Genomic DNA, 21,356 nt, shown 5'->3' on the forward strand with positions numbered 1-21,356 from the left:
TTTCCTTGAATTTAATTATGCAGCATGCTCCATTCTTATTTTTATGACACAAAACAGTTTTTCAGCCTATCTCAGAAATCAAATTATTGTAAGAAGCCATCAGATTGCTTCTGATGACAATCCTATTATGGACTGAATGTTTATAGTACAATCAGTTGAAGAGAAAATAAATAAGATCACTGGTTCCATGTTCCCAAAGACACATCATGCCACCTTTAAACAACCGTTTATCATCTTTGAGTATTCTTATTACTGCGCCGCATCATTGAGGTGAAACCTCTGCACCAGTCCAAGCTTCTTGTTTTGCTGAGACGCATAATGTTTGTCCTCCTAATCTGTGTCGTCTCCTCTTCTCTAATTTTCCAGACACAATGCTTTAATTTGTATGCATTGCAGTCATTTTACCTCCACCAGACCCAAGTCCATACCAGACACACATGAATAATTCAAAAGCTGAAAAACATTGAGCTCTAAATTGTATATTAATTCTAAAATTGCACACTACCCCCTGGGACTGGGTTACAATTTTAATAACTTGTCACAGCTAAACCAAAGAGCAGAGCGTTTCAGTGCTTTTCTCAAACAAAATTATTTGACTCCCTGTTGTTCCATCTCACTACACATTATTATCAAAATTTAATTTGTAATGGTCTTCATACGGTTCGACTCAAGTCAATGTAGAACGAGGGAGTACAGATTTTTTTTTAGGAATGTGGGGATGAGACATCTTAAAAGGGATAGTAAAAGTGTAGAATTAGTTTCTTGGTTTTGTAGGTACCTGCATAACTGTGTGGTCCTGAAAGTCACCTGCAACCCTTGACCCACTTACCCTTAACCCTTTAACTGTCACCCCAAATACTGTCACATGCAGGTCAATGGGTCAATCAGCGCACCGGCAGTTAAAGGGTTAAATGTATAGTTCAGGTTTTGGGAAGAGGGATAGATGTAGATGGTCAAAGCAAAGATTATTTTGAAGAACACTGACTGCTCATAAGAGAACTCAAGCTACTTAAAACAAACTAGACTTTTGATAAGATGGACAAATAAACACATTGAAACCATCAACACCACAGTGACAGATTCAGAGTATTTCATAGCTGAAGTTTGTAAAATGGGTTTGATGAACTAACAGTAGTCTCTGGTTGGTTAACCTGAGAGTATGAGTTGATCTGTAAGGCTCTGACAGCTCTGTTCAAATTATTTAAAAGTGAATTCTTAAAGTAACTGGTAACCAGTAAGGGGAGCTCAAGATAGATGTCGTGTGCCCTCCTTGCCTTGTTCCAAAATGCTGCAGTGTCACTGCAGCATTTTGTCCCATTAAAAGACAACAAAGTTCCTGTTTGAGACCAGAAAACCAGGTAAAGTTGTAAAATGTATCACTACGGATGGAACTTCAGTATAACCTGAGCCTCTGAATTAGCTTGGACTGCCAGTATGAGAAGCACATTGGCAGTCCTTCTTCCTCCCCGGTTATAATTGCACTACATTGTGGTCCTGATAAAAGTCCATTCTAATTAGTGGACCAGGATAAAAAAGCAGCAGGACTCGGCATTTTTTAACAAGTCAAATGTTTTTATTGTTTGTTTGTAGACATTGACCTCCAAAGAACCACACATTTTTAAGATATTTGTTTTAGTATGGAATAATTTGACTTTAAAAAATACATTTTAAATTACTACATATATGAATGTTTGAATAATAAAGTCTTTGACTTAATTTAAGAAAGGGGGAAATATAATCTGTTTCAGCTTCCTTATGGAAACCCGTTTTCAATTTTTTTGTCCCACACAAGCATTCACCATTTGCACAGTTTGTTTTTATGATGGCTATGAAGGAGAATACTAATGTTCTCATAAACTGACTCTACCAGGCCATTAGAATAATATTTAGGAGCCATTTTGCCATGTACTATTCTGAAAGGCAATTTGTTTTCAGGCTTTCTGTCTGCTTAATGAACTTTCAGTTAATGTTAAAATGCTCATCTGAAAATAACACATACAAAGGTGGGGGAAAAAAAGTGAGTAATGGGTGTCATGGTGATCATCAGGACTGCCAAAGGAAGCAGAACCTGCTGCATATTTAACAGGATCAACAATATTCCCATCAACTCTCAGCTCTGGTGTATAAATGACTCCTAGGATGTTGATAAACATAATTTTTGGCAAACCATATCCTAAATGTGGGGAATTAAATGGAGTGAGACAAATCTAATTGAGATTCATCAATAATTTGTAGTGATCCGCATGAACCCTTGCTACTTACAGTGGCTAATGATGAAGGCTTGGCAATAGCAGCGTTGCCGTTTCCATTTGAAGGTCAGCGCAGTAATCATAGGAAGGAACATTATCCTGAAGGTCGGTTCCTGCTTTCAGCCAACATTAACTTTAATGCACTTTTCATCTGAATGGCAGAACCGCATCAGTGTCAAAATATGAAAATTACCCTCCAGAGCTCCACGCTATCCACTCAGTTCTTTTATTGTATGTAGTGTCCAAACTAACTGTTACTTTTAAAGTTATGTGTATTTCCCTGCTGGAATACACTATAAATATTTTCTCTGAAGTCTTGATCCAACTTGCTTTTCTAACTCCTCCAGTAATCATCTTGGAGCACTGATAGCTCTAAGATGTCACTTGGAGCTGTCGTATCCAAAACTGTTTGGGATCAAATTGAAACAGGTTAAATGAGGAGCGGGAACTGGTTGGGGTTTGGGTTTCCCAACTTTGCTTCCAAAGCCTCCTAATTGTATCTTGTTTAGTCTCAGTATTTGCATACAGAAAAAGCAAGTGAAATATTATGCAGGCGTAGTCTTTGTGTGTCTGCTTCTACTCAGCAGGGAGTGTGGCATATAGCTGCAAATTAAAGAAAAAAAAATGCAACTAGAATTTTGATTTGTCTTCTTTCATGTTTTGAGATCTGACATGGTCTTTTATGTGTTTCATCATAGTGAGAAAACAGTGCTTTACTGCTGCTTTTTGTTAGACGAGAGTAATGCGTGCTTTAATGTTTTCACCATTCAGTTTAAGTCCTAATTCTTGCTGACATGTGCTTGCCTTTGGAAATGGCCTCTGTAAATTGTGGAAGGGTGAAAGATGAAAGCTTCAGTTTGAAGCATACAAACATACAACTCTAAAGGAAGAATTGTACTATTACTTTAGAGCCATGAAGCAAATAGAATTACACAAAATGAAGTCCCAGTAAATGTTATGTAGTGCTTGCTCTAAAAAACCATAACACAATAAGTGAAAGGAAATATGCTTCCACAAAGTGTGAATTATACTGTGCAAGGTTGTTTCTTATTGTTTAACATATTTTTTGCCATATATATCAATTATAAAGAACTGTATCCAGTAGCCTGAACTGCTGATTAGTCTTTGTGGTCAAACATCACCTTCAAACTATTACAAAGTCAATCTGCCAGAAAAAACAAACCCTCAACATGCAACAAGTCCAAACCTACACACCTAATTATCACAGCCAACCTCACAATACTAACATTAACATCAGCTCTGATCTTCGTGGTCAGTGAGGACAGTAAAAGTTTGCTTTACAAAAAGATTGATTTGCAAAAACTATTTTAAAAACTTGCTATACTCACACATTTGTTTTAGTTGCATTTACCCAAAATGCTCTGTGCTATTGCTTGCTTTTTTCTTTTGGACTGGTCTCTGGTTCACTTGGTGTTCAAACTGCGGCAAAGTTCATTCAAACTGAACCAAGAACTAGGTTTGTAGGTGGACCAGAGTTTGTTTTGTGGTCTACATCAGAGTTCGAGTCACTCCTTCACAATCAAACTGGAGTTGGATTAAAGCAGACCAAATGGTAGTGTGAATGCTCTCTCTCTGAACAAATCAAACTTCAACATTTAATGAAGCTAATGCATTTGGTTCAGCCATCTGGTTTGGTTAAAAAAATGCAGTTTAAGAAGTTGATGTGACACCTTTTAATCTTGTTTTTTAGATGTGAATTCAATAATTATAAATGAACTGTCCTTGCTTGTTAGATACAGAGGTGACAAAGAATATCAAAAGTCATCCCTAAAACCATTAAAATATAAATGTTCTTTCACACATTTTTGCATTTAGTCTCAGGAGAAACACCACTTACAACATGACACAGAAACTGGAGGTTTGAGCTGCTTCTGTGTTATGGAAGTTCTTTTATTAACTACAAAACTGATAAAAGTGGCAGGTTAACGTTATAACTGTTTAAGAGCTGGTACGTTTTGGATTCTGAAATCCTAACATTGCATTCATCGATGTTTAACTTTGACATGGAGTTACTACATACAGAAGAGTGACTACATACCCAAAAGTGTAACACTGTGGCCTTATTTCTACCTTAATAGCTGGAAGATTCCACTGTAAAACTGATTAAAAATGTTTTCCTCAGTTACTGTAAAGACTTCACTAAAAACGCCTAATAAACCTGCTCTCGCAACAGAACGGGAAAATCAGTCAGGGGAAGACGAGCTGCTCGTCTGTGCGCAGTTTGCATACCAAACAGCCCACTGTAATGTGAAGTAGTAATGTCAGAAGCGTGGGGTACTTACAATTAGTCGACAATCTGTGATAAATGGGGCTGTTGGTGGGAACGCTCTCAGTGCTGCGTCCTGATGTGGACAGAATGAGAGAAGAGCAGAGCCCACGTACAATCATTAGGAGAGCAAATGAAATGGGACGGAGAGTTGCCAAGTGGCTGCCAGGTGCTCTCATCCTCTCTCTCACGCATGCTGTCGTCCAGGGATCGACACACACACACATACATGCTGTCAGAGGCTGGAAGTAATGAATTACTTTTTTACTTGTTTCTTTGGTTCACTACAGATTGACATTTATCGTTACAAAGTTTTACTTCTCTATATTCAGACCTGAATAGTCTGATACCTTTTACTGCTTTTGCACATACGTATGAAACATAAATAAAATAATTTTTGTTGTATGCAGAGGTGCTCAAGGAGATTTGTCACTATGTTTAATCTACACAAGTGTCTGTTTTCCCAATAGATAAATGATTAAACTGCCAAATTAATTATCTGTGATTTAAAGTTGGAAATCAATGTAGTATGAGAATCTGTACAAGGGAGATGTTTTATTAAGCACTGAAGAGGACAGCTGGGATGCAGCTATTCATCTTTCTGAAAAATTGACAAGCTATTCCGTGGATAGTTAATTTATAAAGTTTTGATTCATTTCTGCGGTAAATCTTCATGGCAGTTAATTTTTTGTTAGAGTTGTTGGACAATCTTCCACTTTTGTCTGTTTCGAGGCTTGATGACTTGAAGGCATATAAATACAACATTTTGCTAAATCTACCCACCTGCTGTCACTTGTGTTTTCAATTAACTACAAGATGATTTATTTGTAAGCTCAATCCATCCTACATGTCTAATACCAGCAGCAAAAGTATAACTGATTTGTACTCTGTGTTCAAAGGTTAGCATGTAGAAGGAATGCCACAATTCATACAGTAACCATAGGTGTGGAATGTGCTTTATAAATCCACTGAATGCAAAAAACACAGTCACACAGATCAAATTGTGGACTTCCAGACACATGATCTATACTTTGGTTATAGAATGTTAATCCTGCTCTCTTGTTCAAATTGCAAATGTGGCACTATTGTCAGTGGGTTGATCAAATTTACATGCCAAAATTAATTTCCCAGCGGTTTGTAATCATTGCAAATACAGATGCTCTTTTTATGTAACGCTATTTTTCAATTTCTAAGTAAACAATTATTAGTCATTTCTACTACAGCCACATGATTGTAACTGCATTGCTTTCTTAGACATTTTTTTTTTTTGCCGACAGTTTAACCTTAATAGTTAACCAGCCATTATTTTACTATGGAAACATAGTAACTGCTATGGTTTAATGTCTGGTTGCTTTATTTCTAGTTCATGTTTTACTGAAGAAAAATTAAAGACTTCCAAAAATGGAAAGCCAAGAACAAACTCAAGTTTAAAGGTTTTTATTCTGGATTTTAGTGGAAGAGTGCTGCATTGAGGCTCACTGGAGTGGAAGCAACATCATCAATGTTTCAAACAAAGTGTGTTGCTCCACTTCAAAGGGCTTAAAGAGCTCATGCCTCAAATAGATTTTCATAAATTGTTCAAGAGTTGTTTATGCCACCAGAAGTGAAGGTGTTGTCACACTGCTGCAATTACCAGATGGTAAAGTGAAAAAAGATTGTTTCAAAAGCTAATGCAACACCTCTGTTACCATGCTGACGGAAAAGCGCCTTCAATCACACAGAGGGCAACCGGAAATTAATCTTTCACTTGCCTTATGAAATCTATGAATTGTCCTTCAGAGCGCTACAAATAAAACTAAAAAAAAAAAAAAAAAACTTTATTGATTGAAGTGTTTTCTGTTAAGAATTATTTGAAAGTATTTTCTCTTGAAGCAATTAAATTTTTAACTGACTTCTGTAACATGCTGATTTGACTGAACTGCATGACCACTCTTCATCGATACACCTGTTTTTGGTTGGGATAAATCAAACAGCAAGAGAACATTTAGTCCTCAAAGTTGATGTCTTGGAAGTAAAACAAAATGGAAAATAATCATGACGTTCATAATGGCAGTATCAGCTTTCTTAAGAGCCAGAGGGGGGAATTATGTAAAATCTACTTTTTAAAGCTTTATATCTTTTGTTATGTTTTCCCCTCAACAAACACATACTTAAAGTGTTGCTTTGATTACATAATACACATTTATGCATATAATATACATAATTGTCCCCCTATAGCATGACAAAAGGTTGAATAAAAATACTGTTTCACATCAGAAGACTATCAACTTAAAATATAATATCCCGATTAAAGAAATCAGGTATTAATACCCAAATGTGAAGAGAAGTTGTGAGAAAATGACATTACTTGAATTAAGTATTATTGTATTTGCTGATTAAATTTATTTTATCTCCGTTTCTTATTTGAGGTCCAGTTTAACTTAGTGAACCGAGTGAAACCAGAGCCTTAAGTGTTGTTTACTACACTCTTCTCCCTCTGAGGAGTTGGGGTAGTTGTGATGGAAAAGATCAGATAAATGCAAGTCCAACAGTCTCCATTTAGAGAAGGAGAGAGAAAAACATGACAGAAAAAAATTTTGTACATGTCAAAAAGATTTCACAAAATTCTGGCAACATGTTGCCTAAATGGATGTGATCATTCACATTCAGAATGAAAACTGTAACTATCGAGATGCATTTTTAAAGGCTTCATGCAGCATACTTTTGAAATGTTTCTTTCAAGATGATAAGTCCTATATTCATCTTTAAATTATATCTAAATGTGTTGGCCATGTTAAAGTATATCTGTTGTATCTTTTCACATTTACTTATGTGTAAATACTTCACATTATGCATCAAGGAATTACTTTCTTCAAAATTATGTTAGGTCCCCAGTGCTCTTTGCTGAGTCTGACTAAATGTTATTTTTATATCAGGATGATATATTTCCATGTCGATTATGAATAAAGTTCTAAATTGCAAGACCCTCCCAAACAAATCAATAAATCATATAAAAACAAATTTAAGGTGAAAAATAACAATTCAAGGTCACCTAATTTTTTATTTATTTGTATTTGTTTATATTCAGCTGTACAGTGGAAACAACTGAGTCTAGGAGAAAACCCCCCAATATTATCCATTGTCCAATTGAGCAAAATTAAGAATCCAGGGCTCTAATTTCTCTGGCTGTGCCCAACACAATATGCACCACCATGTGACCGATACTCTTGTCATTCTAGTAACAAGAGTTAAAAAACCCTGACTCATTAATCAGTTAGCTAAATTGATGGCAACCTTTACTGCTGTTCCATCTTCACTTCCTTCAATTCAAACATTGTTTTTAAGAGAAGCACGTTGGCATGCTGAGCTCCAGTTGGTGGCGGTAATGCACACCAAAACGTTGCTAGCTAGCCGTCAATAAAAAAGAAGAAGAAGGCACGCTGAGCCACAGGTGTCAAACTCCAGTCCTCAAGGGCCACTGCCCTGCAACTTTTAGATGTGCCTCTGCTGCACCACACCTGAATAGAATAATTAGGTCATTGAGGCTCTGGAGAACTTATCTACACAAAGAGGAGGTCATTAAGCCATTTCATTCCAGATTTTTATACCTGGAATGGAACGTCTAAAGACTGCAGGACACTGGAGTTTGACACCTAGAAGTTTATCGTTTGAAGGAGCCAGGTTTCAGCCAAGGAGGTTGTTTCTTCGCCTCCGTGGTCTTGAGAAAACCCTCATGCTGGTTTTAGTGAAGCTGCTTCCAGTGCGCGACGAGGTTGATCTTATTAAATGTCCGCGGTTCTGTGCCACAAGTTTTGCATTAAGCTGTAACGTCTTTTTCGGTCTCTAGCAAAATATACTGCCGAGATCGCATCTACTCCGGTAGCGTTGCATCTGGTATCAAACAGGATCTGGGATAATTTCTGATGATCATTTCATAATCATCTGTTTTCATTACGTGAAAACAGAGAGGATGACAGACACAGCAGTCAAATGAGTCCATCACTTCAGTAAATAGACAGTGGTGAGTATTATGGGTCTGTTCGGTTATTGTACAATATTTTGTCAAACTTGTATATACATGCCTTCTGCTATCTGAGAGATGCTCGGTACAGAGGATCGTAAATGAGTTTAATTACGGGGAGCGATAGGAACACAGCGTTAAGGGTTTTTTTAAGGAATTACCGCGAGTTAGCAGCTCGATTCTTTGAGAAACTGACAGTAATAAAGAGAAAAGCAGTGAAGTTGGTTAGAGTTCTGCGCTGCAGTTTAGTGCCGACAGTGTAAAACAGGAGAACTGCATAATATTAGCTGAGAGCGATGTGATTTTTTTTATTTTTTCATTTGATTTAATAAAATAAGGTTTATGAAGTGGTTGCAGCAAGTCTGTTTTATCATTATGTTTGGACCAGCAATAAATTTCTATACGACAAAATAAAAATATTTGGGTTTATTTAGTCCGTCAGTACCAGAACCTCGAGGTTCGCTGCAAAAAAGGGGGAAAATGACCGCAGCTGCTGCACTCCAGACCGTAATACGGATAATCTTCCCCCACTGGACTAGAACCGAACCGAATCACACATTAACCTGTTATAGAGAGCAAATTGCCACTAGAAACTATCATAAGATGGCCTTGTGGAGCTCGGGTAACTGTTGTGCTGTTCGTGGCTGTACTCTAATCACCTGCAAGTTTGTTTTAAACGTGCTCCCGAAACAAAAAGGCAGCGTTTCTGTGATTAGCGGTAGTTTTCAATATCTACTGACGGATGTGGAAACAAAAAAGATTTTGCTAAAAATTCTAAACTTAAACAAAAAACCCAAAATGCTTTATGTGTGCTCATTTCATTGTGTGGACAAAACGTCAACGGAAGAAAACCTGCATCTGTATCCGAAGCAACTGAGTAAGTGAAGTAGCTAAATATGCTAGTGCGGGTTATTTGCGGCCATTTCTTCAAGTCACCATCCCTCCCCGCAATAGCTGTAGGTTGCGGTAAAACAATACTGCCGCATTTAAGCTGTCACAGCTGATGTTCCCACATATTTTCTAGCCTAAAAGCTCTGACGAAAGCCGGTTAGCTAGTTGCTAAATGTAAATAATTGGCGGCTCCGGTTTGCGGCGGAAGTCGGGCCCATAAATTATGCGAAGTCTCATGGGGGCTAGGAATAAGGTGGATTTGGATAAAAATACTGGAGGACATTTGCTGTAGCAAATGCGGGGCCCGGCTATTTGCTGAAGTGGAGTACTTATATCCTTGTGCATATCAAATATTTTACACGCAGACAATTAAAACCCAATACTCGTTTTTTTTTTGGCTGATACACCCATAGTTGTATTGTGACAATACAAAAGATAATTAAAAGAAATTATTCTTTACACAAACAATGTTGTGAACTGTTGTGCTTAACAAAATCAATATATAAATGAAAACTAAAAGAAGGTAGATACAACAAGGTAGAACAAGACAGGAGTAAAATTACATTTTTAAGTATTAATAGTCTCCTGCCAGATTTATATTATAGAAAAGATATTCCTCCAAGTTGAAAAAGAAAAAAAAAAAAACTGATCTCTGCCAAAAACCCCCCAAAACAATCAGATCTGACTTCATTTCACTGTACTTGTAAATTATGTGATCTTGCCCTTTTAGTAATTAGTGTTTGTATTGTTTGGGGTGGTGTGCTGTCTGATTGTTGCATTCTGTTCATTTTTGCTATTGTTCACAATGTAAAATAAGAAGGGGTCTGTAAAAGAAAATATCAAAAAGGCAATATGGACACAATCACTCTTTCCATCCTCATCTACGACCTTGAATGGCTAAAACTGTAATTAATGAATGTGATGGAAATCCTTATTTCAAAATAATATAATAAAAAAGGCAAAGTTCAGTTATAGCTCAATACAGCCACAACAAAACACCCGTCACTCCGATGTACATACTTTTGTCTGTGGAACTATAAGTAAATGTTGACTGTCTGACCTCAAGGACCTGGTATGAATAAAGCAATTCAACAACTCTGATAAATGAAAGGGAGCAAGAGCTTTAAAAACAAATCCAACTACTATGAAAAAAGGGACACTAGAGCCCATAAAAAGACCCCCTGGTGGTGAAAAAAAAACAAAAAACAAATCCAAGTCCAAACAATCAGAGCCTGGACGAGGATATTAGCGCTGTCGATTAATTTTTTGCTGCTGGTTCACTGCAGCATATTCTGCTACAACTGCTAAGGCTAGTTAGCATGGCCACCAATGACAGCAGGTAAATGCTTTTCCTGTAACGATGAGTTGTGGACAGTTGTGACACCCCTCTATTTTTCTTCTCTGTGCCCTGGTGAGCTGTCTGTAAAACTTTGACTACATAAAAAAAAAAAAAATTAGTCTGTAATTTGAAAAATACCAGTTTTAGCAGTAAATGACTGGCTGTCCACTGTTCCTCATTAGTGTCTGGTGTCAGCTGAGCAGACAGCTGGATGTGCATGCTGACAACAAATCACTGCGCCCTTCGCCGACCCTGCTGGTGGCAGAGGATGCCTGGCTGTGCAGCACAAATTCACTGAATAATCATTACGCCATGTCACCACGGGGAATTAATAAACTAGCAAATTGACTGACTCAAATCAGGTCACAGCATCCAGACTCGTATCTCGTCTAAATCCTCTCTGATTGCTGGAGGATAAGGCAAGACTGCGTTTGGGGAGTCCTGCTATGTGATTGAGACAGTTTAAGTCACTTTGTTTACCCTCATATCCGACTGGAAAGTACAAGCTCTGGTTTTGAGCATTTTATATTGATGGCTCTCAAAGTTTTTCTGAAATATCTTTCCCGCGTTTTGTGTGATGTGTGCGTGTAAAAATTGTGCAAAACTTACAGTTGTGTATAATATACACAATTAATACAATAATTTATCTTATTGTATTTTTGCCAATCGTTTATATCTTACTTTAACCACTTGCATAGGCTGTAGAGTTGACCATCTTGTCCTTTTTTATTTTTTGTTTTTGTAATTCAGCCGTATACCATATACCATGCAATGTGACTAATGTTGGCTGTGCCAATCACATTGGCCATATTTTCATTGTTTTAGTGAGAATGATGGCAAATATTAGGTTTTCTTTTCATTTATTTAAAAAAAAAATTGTCATGGCTATTGCTCATATTATGTTTGCCCTTCCTGTTTTTGTTGCAGAAAAACATTTATACCCATTTATCTAATTGCTGATGTTTTACTTTGCTTGCTGTACAGCACTTTGCTCATTCTGTGTTCAATTCTTTTAGTTACATTTGTTGCAAGCATTATTTACTTTATTTATTTTTTTTAGCAAAACTGGAACCAAAATATTTGATTAAATTATTCAGGCACAAAAATCCCCCCTCCAAATGTTAATGCCAGACATTTGAAAAAAAATATTGTAAACATTTTGTGAACTGTGTGAAGGTCTGTAGTGATGCACCGACTGCAACTTGGCTTAGCTGTATGATGGTCCACAGGAAAACATAGAAGTGTAACAGGATGCTACTCTCCTCTTTTTGCAGCATCCAACAAGTAACGTGGAAAAACAAACTGAGTTTAAATCTATTGGTTTAGAGGGTTTAGCGTTAAGTTGATATTCTACTTTGTAGAGCCACCCCTATGCAGTTCAAAGTAATAAAACACATTTTATGTCAAAGTTTCTAAACTTAGACACAGTTTAGAAACGCAGAATAAACGCTTAAAGTCATAATATGCACAAGCATGTACTCTCAGACATTGTGCATGTGGTGTTTCACCTGTTCTTTTTTAGATAAAAATAAATGACAGATGCTGATGCAGATTCTGGTTTGTCTAAATGTCTTCCAGCTTCTTCTTTGTTTCTTATTTAATGTGTCTATGAAAACATGGATGGACCTTAATGTGTATTTGACTGTTCAGATGGATAAGGTTTTCTGAAAAGCGACATTTGAAAACTGTATTTAAAACCTCTTGAATACAATTAGCATACAAGTTTTTAATGAGTATTAACACATTAAATCTAAAATTTTTTTTCTCCTTTCATAACCTTTTGATCAACATGTAATAGTAAAACCTAACGGTATTTTATTTTTCTGTTTCCAACGTATCCCTTGACTCTTTAAGGATAGTCAAAAGAACTGTCTTAAGTGTGAAAAGCTGTTTTACGGTGTGTGAACTAAACCGAGGCCTGTCTAGACTTGTTAGTGTTTATACAGATCAAAAAGTCCACAGAGCACAGCAGAATAAAACCATTTCTGGAAAGAACCACTCAGAATATTTCTGAAAGAAATTACCCTCACTGCCCCAGAAATGAAGTAATTTTAAAGACAGTGATAACTTTAGCACCACATCTGCTGTGCTGTAACTCTGCTCATTTTTCTTCTATGCCTCTACCTAGGGTGACCAGACGTCCTCTTTTTCCCGGACATGTCCTACTTTTCAGACCTAAAAAAATGTCCGGGGGGAATTTCAAAATCGTCCGGGATTTTGGTGAACTACCTCAAAACACATTACATAGCGTCCCCCCCCCACCCCACCCCAACAAAAAATCGTCCGGGATTCGTCCGCCAACAAAAAAAGAAGTGACCTCCTTTTCAGAAACCCAAATCTGGTCACCCTACCTCTACCTTTATGTTGAATAAAATCTTCAAGGTTTCTGTCCTCACCGTTTTTGAATCGCTTTGTTTCCAGATATGTTAGTTTCTCCCTGGCACACATTACTCCTACTCAGGTCATTCAGTCTGAAGTGTTCATTCAAATGCAGATTACAAGGCATAAATTAACATGTGAGGAGTAAGTCACATTGGCAGAGGAAGCTTATGCACTGTTTTATGGCAATGTCCTGTTTTAAACACCTGTATGATGCACAGAAGAGCTTTAATTGTATAAATGGGTGCGCGTTCCTGTTTAAATAAGACTTCAGTCGAAGGCGTCATGAAGCAGAAGCAGGAAAATGACTCGGATGTGCATGTTGACTATGAAGTTGCTACAAAACAAGCTTCTTTGGTTTCAGTTTAACATTACACTCAAAGAAAGTCAACAGAGCTTTAAAGATATTGCTACTTGAATTACTACGTACATTTAAAAATGTTATTATGCTACTTGTAGAATGTAGGTTTCTGTCATTGGACCACTTGGTACAATTTACAATTTTTTTTTCCCCAACGTTTCTCATTATGCAGTTATGTTACTTTTAACCTTTTTTTTTTTTTTTTTCTTTTTTTTTTGTCACAATTTCACAAACAGAATTGCTCCAAGGGGGACCCATTTACTTTAGTAAGTAAATGTATTTTGTTTGTTTGGGATCCCAGCTTACCTTTCTTGTAGTCTCCAATTTAAAAAAATCCCCTACTATTTCACATTTTTCACTTTCCAGTTGTTAAATATTGCCTTACCAAAGATATTATCTGTATTTGTACATTGTCCATCCACTCCTGCATTAAAGGCAAATTTATTAAAGCATGTAATAACTCTGGCAGTCAACCACTGTGTTTAAGATATGGATTCTGATTTATTCCAGCCAGTAAGTGTTTAGATCTACGTTATTGTAGAAGACGTCAACCCTTGAGATATTTTGAAAAGGCTTTATCTTCTTTTTAATTGTCCATGGAGAGGTAAAATTGTATTGTATTTGTATTTATTTGACTTTTCATTAAATAAAACACTTTGAATACATCAGAAATGGAGCTTTTATGTGCAAGGCCATGCCTGAAAAGTTGAAGATAGAATTTATCACCTTTGCATGGGATTTCTTTCTTTCTTTTTTGGCATGTATTCAAATAAAATGTATTATTCTATTTTGACTCACCAGTAAAAGACTTGAAATAGTCATTAAATCACCAAAAATCTTCCTAAATAGAACAACCTGAGCTACTGTAGCAAAAATCATTATCACACAAAGGTAGTTTTCTCTGCAAATGAATGTTAAATTCAAGTTTGTTAAAGAAACACAAATCATTTCAGTGGTGCCTTTGTATGTCCAAATAAATTTTTTGTACCTTTTAGTGGATGGTTTTGATAGAACGTCTTGCATTATTCATGCATGTGACTGACTGGTGGTCTGGTGAGAAATAAACCTTCCACTGCTGATAGTGCTATCCTATCAAGCAGCTTGTGAATTTAAAAAATTATATTCATCTGAAAATAGAAGCTTAAATCCAGGGTTTTTCATCTATTCTGGCAGATGCATAAATACATCAAACATAAATGGATTCATTTTCTCCCATTGTGTGTTCTCTCTAGGTTTTATGGGACACAGCAGCTATCCAGGTCCATGTGTGCATAAATACTGTGGCTTGGGACGCCATTGTGTGATCAACCATGAGACTGACCAAGGAGAGTGCAGGTGTTTGGATCATTGCAAACCACACTACAAACCAGTGTGTGGTTCAGATGGAAAGCTGTACCAAAACCACTGCGAGCTCCACCGGGCCTCCTGTCTGCGAGGACACAGGATTACCATCATGCACAGCGAGGAGTGCTTCTACAAAGGTAAGTGATTGTGTGACCTTCCTTTGGTGATGGATCGTTTAGTTGAGCTTTTATTGTAAGACCATTGAAATTGGCTCTGTAAAATTAGAGATCTACATTTTGTTGAGTTTATGGTGAGAAAAAGACATTACATCTGAAGTGTTTTTGTGTGATTTTTTTTTGTTTGTAGTTTTTTTTTTATCGTATTGGAGCCCTGCCTATTGGGTCACTATTCAATTTTTTGAGGAAAATGAAATTTTCTTACTAATGAATTTATTTGTAGAGCATATCTAAAATGCTTGACAGAAAATGCAGGTTTGTGAAATTGGAATGCTAGGCACAATGTTAACTGGTCATTGGCTGGTGTCTGCTAAGCAACCAATCAACCTTTACGGTGATTTACCCTGAAGAGTTAAGAAAGACTGTAGATGTTAGATTCTGTGGTAGTAAGACAGTTTACACTTTGCATATTGGTGAATATTAAGGTATATTTAGTGTTTGAACCATTAAAAGGGGCATCTATAACCATTTTAAGTATTTGTGGATTTTAGGTATTTATGGGTGGCTGTGGTCCTGTGAATGCATGTCATCACAATATTGTGAGGAAAGTTGTGGATCAATGTAGCAATTCAGAGCCGGTTCTAGCCATTTTGATGCCCGGCCTAGACAAGATTAAGGTCAACCCCACCCAGCTTCAGCCCGAAATGTCCATAGACGTCTGCGCTATGTATTATTTGCTGTAGAAAACTTGAGTAAATATTGATGATTGCAGTCCTTACTTCCTTACTTGTAAATGAGGACAACTGTATTTGTCCTCATTTACAAAATTGCATTTAGATGAAAATTACAATCTGTGTGGAGGGCAAATATTTCTCTGTGCATCTGCGCTGGACAAATATTGCTGTCGTTTCTGAACAGTACAAGCAAAACGTATAGCTTCAGAAGACAGACTCCTTAATTCCTTTAGCACAGTAACCTAGTAAGGATTATAGATTTATAAAATAAGATCTACGTTTACAGTAACCTTATTGGGGTACTTTGTTTTATTTCAACTTAGCTAGCCAAAGTAAAGCTGAAGTTCTACATATAACAGCAAGACAAGTTTTACTAGGTACATGACATCATTCTGTTTTATTAGGCTATTTACATATTTTAAAGCAACACAGTGCTGATTTTGCATTCACATTTAAAGCACTTTCTTACTGAGAAATTTGTCAAAAAAAACTATCATCATCTCATGAGTGTTATTGCATTTTTGGTAACTGCAGTAAAAGCACACCAACACTTGCAGAACTTGTTTGGCGTATCAGCAACAAAGAGGACACGACAGTACCCAGATTGTGATTTACTGGCAAAACAACGTTCCTTTAACACAGCGTAGATGTTGCAACATTGAGAATAAAGCACACAATCTGAAAATAGCAGCTCTATTTCAAATCCACAACTCTGTTTAAAAGTAGGGGCAGGGCCATGGTTCTATATTGTTCATATTTCCCCAGAGAATCCTGACTATGCTTCACCACGGTTCGTGTATAAACACTGCAATTATTCCAAGTCCCATGAAATGAGGCTCTTCTCCATTCTTGTGATCCAAGACATCATTGAAATAAGAGCTCCTGACATTGCTGTTCCATTCTGGGCAAAGAGAAAAGCAACAAAACACTCAGAGAGCAAATGCATAATGTAGCAAGTCTTTTTCAGTTTTCCTGTTTACTTGTTAACTTTGAAAAGTAAATTTATAGAAGATGGGGAGAGGGGCTCTCTTAGATCTATGCATCCTGACACATAAAACCTTCTATGTTTGCCACAACAAAGCAACACTTCAGACTAAAAAAAACATTTGCACAAAATCCTTTGTTTAGACATAAAAGCTGTCAGTACAATTTAGAAAATAATAAATTCCCACCACAATAAATGATCTTGAAGGTGCCACATGAGATGGCATACAACAAGGGTGTAAAAAAATTCAATGCAAGTAAAGCTAGTGTTAACAATCAGAGCCAGTGAGTCATCTCAATCACAGAAAAAGGCTTGGAGATCAATGATACCCTGGTGAGTGATGGTTGTAATCAGCCTTTCTCCTGCACCTTGTCCTGTCAGACTGCCTCTTCCCTTCTTTTCTTCACCCGGTATTCAAGATGCAGAATGGGATATTTGACCAATGTCGGGCAATCAATATTAGATCAACGGGAACCAACGGAGGACTAAAAGATACACAACTTCTTTTTCTCTCCATTTCATTCCTTTTTCAGTCTCGCCAGGTTTTCTTTTCGCTGTGACTGATATGTAATCAATTATTCAATGGAGGACCACTCAAGGGAGAGAACAGTTTTATCCCCCTTTGGTTGATTTGAAATCACTGCTGCAGGCTTCGAGTTTTAAAAGTGTAAAAATAAATAAAACTATGATTACCATATTTTTCTTAAAGCTTTACACAGGGGAACAAAGATTTTCTCAGAGTCACACAGCTGCTGAAATTATTAGCTACAAAAGGATCTATGCAAGTCAAAAAGAATGAATAATTGAGCAACAGTAATAGAGCCTAAACAATAAAATTACTAAGTAAAATAAAGGCCATTCATTTTCCTTTGGTGCTGATTGGCTGAACCCCTTAGAGTGGAGAAAAGGAAGAATACAGATCTCATCTTCTGCAGTAGTCCTGAAGTGGTTTCTGCTGTGTTGGTTAGTACATTTTGAGGTACATTTACTGTTCGGCAGTTTTAAGCATTTTTAGAAGGGGTCTCAAATATTTGTATATTTTGGCTATTTATGGGCAGCTGTGGCTCCTTACACCTGCCACAGCTGCCGCCTCTGTGTTCTGGTCAGACGGTAAATACTCCCTAGAATTGGTTACTAAGCACAAAGCATTTCACAGTAATATTGAGGAAAGTAATTTTTCCAGGATATCACTTTCAAATGCAACTGGTTTGTCTAAAAAAGATCCTTTAGTAAAGTTGTTCAGGTAGTGCTCCGTTTAAAGCTGAAGACAAACCATGATTATAATGATTACAATAGTAATTTTCCACCAATGCAATGGCCTGATAATCTAGAGCAATACATAAAGTCAACCATTGTGTAGAATCTTTAACTCCTTAACAATAGAAGGAGCTATCTCGTGTTGTAAAAATCACTACATAATGACATAACTTAAGTTGCATAGTTGGGCATATCCATACTAATTACAGTGGATGCTGTAGCAAAAAGGGAGAGAAATAAGTAAAAGGACAATGTGTCTGAACTACAACAAAACTTTTCTCTGTCTATTCTTAATTTAATTTTGTCAGTGTCACAATTTCAAACTTTCTTCTTAATCCAGGATATGTACCTGCAAAACGAGACGTTAAAGTGGAGGTAAAGTTTGGTTTTTCACTTCATGGTCCAACTAGAAGCCTTGTCATAATAAAACATTTTTGCCCAGCATCCTCATTTTACAATCCATATTAACAATCTCTAAAGAACTCAATCAGTGTGTTTCATACCAAGGAACTGAAATCTCCTTCTGTCTGTGGCTGGCAGGGACTGTTGCACATCCGATAGTCCGGTAAACTCGATTTGATTGAGGTCCAAAATAGTTATTTGTTACATTTTCAGATACTACAGTGTGCTTTCATACTGCACTGTGTCAAATCTCTGGTCTTTGCCTTTAGAGTCTGTCTGCGGTCTGCTTGGTATTCAGATATGTGTTCAAATCACACCAGAGTTCACTTCAACCAAACTGAGACCTTGGTTTGTAGGCGGACCAAAGTTTGCTTTTTTGTTCTGGATCAAAGTTTGATTGGACAATAACACCTCTCAAACAAACCAGTCTCTCTTGGACACAAACTAGAGTTGGATTAAAGTGAACTAAACTGAACTTGCGTGAATGAACCTTAAATATTGCACCAAAGTTAACAGGTTGGATACACTGTAATCTTTTTTTGCCATATTCCTATCCCTTAGAAATGATTCACCTTTAGGTTCACCTTTAAAGTGTGTTGTTTTACCATTCTCGCTTTCAGTTTCAGTTTCAGTCAGCAGAGAGAATATTAAATTTAATTGGTGACAATAAATGTCGTGCTTTCACTGCTGCCTCGAGAACAGTGCAGACTGCTAAGCTTGAAAGTAGCAACTACACTTCTCTCATTTTCTGGTTTTAAAGTGTGTCCAAGCTAGTGTTGACAACACCAGTTGGCACATTCCATTCTCCAATTTTGTTCACGTCTTTTGTGGTGGACATAACATGAAATTTAGAGTAAGGTGAGAGCAGGTACTGGGAGTTGACTATAGTGGTCTACTCTGATATGACCATTCACTGGGATATTCTTAATTTAAAGTGCATTTTAAATGATTTTGACAAAGTGGTTCAGTTTTGTTCACCACTTGTCCCTTATTTTCGATACATTTACTTTCTGATCATAATGCTTAAATTTAAACAATAGTTTGCAACTTTGCTTCATTGACTATCCCGGTTTTGTTTGTGTTAGCATTATGTTGCAGTTTTCATCTGTTTATATGTTTAGTTTAAAGCTACTCCTTCTGGATTATTGGTTGAACTTGTTTATTTGGTTTCAAAGTATATTCATGGTATTTGTGTTCCTTTTTACTTACCATTGTCCCTTGTAGATCTGCAGCAGAATGATGTCATTGATTACCTTGCTGGGTTCTACAGGTTAGAGGGTTCTTTGTAGTATTGCTTTGTTTGTTTTTCTTTAAAGTAATTTTGGCGTTATCTTCTTTTACAGGGTTTATTTTGCAGACTATTTCATTATGTTAATGAGTTTGCAAATTAGATTAATAATGTTATGCTAGTTTCTGTTTAGATTTTTTTTACCTGTTTAATTATGGCTTGGTCCACTTATGTGCAGGTGTGTTGCTAATTGGCTTTAAAAACAGTGTTTTGGAAGCTCAAGGGAGAGCAGATGGTTGTCAGAGAGTTAAAAACTAAATAAAATTCATCAGAAAACTCTGGAACTGGTGGCTGATGCAGTTTGTTTCGTTCACCTTGAGGATCCTTGACCACACTATCTTACAGTGACTATATGCCTGTCTTGACCAAATGTCAGCGCCTCTGTTTGTTGTGTAGACATGCACAGCTTAAATCTATATATATATATATATATATATATATATATATATATATATCACACATTCATTTGAAATGAGAGTTTTTACTTCCTTATAATTAGATTGACTGGCAGCTACACACCTCCTGGCCCTCAGCAGCACCCAACGTTAGCGCAGCATAACGGTATTGTAGTGACTGGGTTATAAATTATGAAGCATCGTTGTTTGACAGCCCTGGTCCTGCTCTGAATATACAGTAATCTTTGTCCAGCATACCTGATCCAATTGACATTATGTCAGTGATTTCAGTAAAGCCCTTTTAATGAACCAACAATCTAAAGACATTGTAATGTTATCATGTCATGTCAGTTTTTATCTTGGGGAACTCGGGTACTTCCTATGAACTGATGCCTTTTGTGACAGCTGCAAAAGGACCATTGTGTGTTAAAGTAGCTTTAAACTGATTGAGTTTTACAACCACAGGCTGTTTTTAAATGAACTGTCAGCCCCAGATTGATGACCTGCTCCTCTAATGCTCTGCTGACTGCCACAATTCTACCCATATTTCCTATAGATTGGCCAAACAAAATCCGCAGTAGCATATTATCTCTCTCTAATATTTTGTGATTTCTTTTCACTAAGGTACAGTCTTAATGCAAGAGTAAATTTAATTGGTTGAATTCATATTTTTTTATCCATTTAGATGAAAAAAATCCATTCAGTTTTCTACAAAGTTGTGTGTTTAAGAAAGAAGAATGTGGGTTGTAATATTAGAGGAATAACATTGCTACTTTAGACAAATTTACTTTTCATTTCCATAGACTTATTTGATGTTTGTTTTTATGGTTTTAAGATATTCTGTTATGAAATAGTTACGCATTTGTAAAACAATAATATCTTGGAAAAGTGTTCCAACCCCTTGAACCTTAAGTTTACTGGCAGCCACAAACTTCAGTATGCTGTTTGGGGCGATTTTAACTGATAGATAAAAAAAAAAAACAACTTCTAGAAGTGGAAGAAAATGAAAAGTTTTGAACATTTTGTTATATATAGATTGAAATTAAGAAGTTGTAAATTTTTTGGGGGGGAAGATGTCTGCTGATTTAGCACATCTAAGATTTTTTATTTTTATTTTTTTTTACCCATTTTTGCAAGATATCTCAAACTTAGACAAATTAGATAGCGTGTCTGTCAGCAGGTCTTGTGGATTTTCAATTTGATTTGACTAGGTTCATTCAAACAGATGAAAATGTTGCAGATTTATTCTCAATGTTCTTCTGGAAGTTAAGTTAGCCCTGAAATGTTGACAAAAAGTCAGTTGACGAGTGTTAAGTGATGAGATCCACC

At 36.6% G+C, this 21,356-nt stretch overlaps 1 protein-coding gene across 4 annotated transcripts in view; it reads left to right on the top strand.

Annotated features, from left to right (window-relative positions):
• Positions 1-21,356, top strand: part of fstl5 (follistatin-like 5) — a 175,550-nt gene that overhangs the window by 43,309 nt on the left and 110,885 nt on the right. For 2 of the 4 annotated variants that reach the window (XM_044126833.1, XM_044126834.1), the window contains exon 4: positions 14,739-14,987. In XM_044126833.1, coding sequence (XP_043982768.1) covers positions 14,739-14,987 — 249 coding nt within the window. Of the gene's footprint in view, positions 1-8,129; positions 8,537-8,861; positions 9,414-14,738; positions 14,988-21,356 lie in introns of those variants that run through there. The other 2 variants (XM_044126835.1, XM_044126832.1) reach the window with 2 other exon arrangements.

This window comes from Gambusia affinis, linkage group LG09, assembly GCF_019740435.1.
Source record: "Gambusia affinis linkage group LG09, SWU_Gaff_1.0, whole genome shotgun sequence".
NCBI lineage: Eukaryota > Metazoa > Chordata > Actinopteri > Cyprinodontiformes > Poeciliidae > Gambusia > Gambusia affinis.